Source organism: Penaeus monodon, chromosome 15 (genome assembly GCF_015228065.2).
Source record: "Penaeus monodon isolate SGIC_2016 chromosome 15, NSTDA_Pmon_1, whole genome shotgun sequence".
NCBI lineage: Eukaryota > Metazoa > Arthropoda > Malacostraca > Decapoda > Penaeidae > Penaeus > Penaeus monodon.
In genome coordinates, this window is record NC_051400.1 from 2,032,980 (window position 1) to 2,034,526 (window position 1,547).

General features: G+C 53.0%; 1 protein-coding gene across 1 annotated transcript in view; it reads left to right on the forward strand.

The window, feature by feature from the left end:
• The window catches only part of LOC119581629, a gene marked incomplete in the record, with an annotated part of 75,999 nt that overhangs the window by 61,477 nt on the left and 12,975 nt on the right, over nt 1-1,547 (forward strand). The window contains 2 exon segments of the mRNA XM_037929750.1: nt 14-187; nt 1,000-1,547. Coding sequence (XP_037785678.1) covers nt 14-187; nt 1,000-1,547 — 722 coding nt within the window.

Sequence of the window (1,547 nt, forward strand, 5' to 3'; positions counted from 1 at the left end):
GGTGTGTGGACAGGTCCGGCCGTCCACCATGCGGCTGCCTCGACCCTCTCGCCACATCGCCGTGCCGGTCATCACGGCCCAAAACTCGCGCCCCTCCAAGAAGACTTCCAATCTCAGAAGCTTCCTGCCGAGGGGACGTCGAAGGCAGCTCGAAGAGGTGTTCACGGGGCCAAAGGATAAAGTAAAGGTGAGAGGTTTAGGGTTAAGCAAGTGTAAAAAAAAAAAATGGAGATTATGTCACCTCCAGGATATCACCTCCGGGATATACTCTTCAGCGAAGTCCCGTGAGGATTCTTCCAGTCCTGTTTGGAGTATGGGACACTCGCACCATATCTCTGCTTCGCCCTACCTCACCCTTAACGTGACTGAGGATCTTTCAAATCCCACAAAGTATATACCTCGTCTTAAACATGTTTTCTGTACACGTTCATGTCATATATTTCGAGTGTCCTTCATCTAGCCTCCACGCGTATATTTCTTCTAATTCTCGTTGAGTTGATTATTTCATCTTCGATTTTTTTTTCGTAAGGATTGATGATAAAGACACGAATTTTTGGAACCTGTCTCGTTAGCTGAAATTATCCGTTTTATCACGATTCTCCCTTTCCGACGCCGACTTCTCGGATCTATCTCCTTTTAACGCCTTATTTCTTTAGCTTTCCTTAACCCTGGCTTTTTCTTACAGCTGCTTGATAGGCTTAGATAATCTGCCGCGAGGGACGTTCGGCGTGTTCTGCATGGGTGCATTGTTAATCACGCTTTTCTCTCCCTTCCGCTGGTTTCTGGGCTTACGAACATTTGCATACGCATCTTCCATGCTTTTCCCTCCATTGCTACTTCTCGAACAGATCAGCCATGATTTTGCTTCCGCTAACTAGCCCTGGGTAATGGTAATGCATCTAACTGGATATGGTTTGCTTTTGGAATAACTCGCTGGTCCCTGAGCGCTACGAAAGCGAAGGCGCGCACCCTGTCTCACGCGTCCCCCTTGACCCGCAGATCCCCGAACCGTGCCTGACGTGCGGGAAGGAGCAGAACCCGGAGCGGTTCCACAGCCACCCGCTCGACATCATGAAGTTTAAGCCGAAGACGGAGGAGCGCGCCAAGGCCAGGGCGCTGAGCAAGCTCATCGTGACCAAACCCACGGCACTCAAGTACAAAAGTCGAAGCGTCGACATAGAGAACAAGGCCCCGGGCGGGCGGAGGAGCAAGCTGAAGCCGCCCTCGACGGCCACCAAGAAATCCCGCAGCGTGGACAGCTCGCCCGTCCCCGCGAAGAAGGGCCAGAGCGCGATCCCGCTCAAGAAGTTCATCAGTGAACAAAAGGCTTCCATGAACAAAAACAAAGACTTCACCGTCGAGATTTACGACGCGCAGTCTTCGCCGAGGAGCGAGGGCAGCTCCAGCCCGCCGGCGCCGCAGAGAAGGCGCGAGACGTCCAGACAGAACGGGGAGACCGAGCGCAAGAAGGGGGCGCCACCTCATCCTCGACACATGGGCAAGATCGAGGAGGAGCGTGAAAGCCGACCTGAAGAGACCACGAAGAG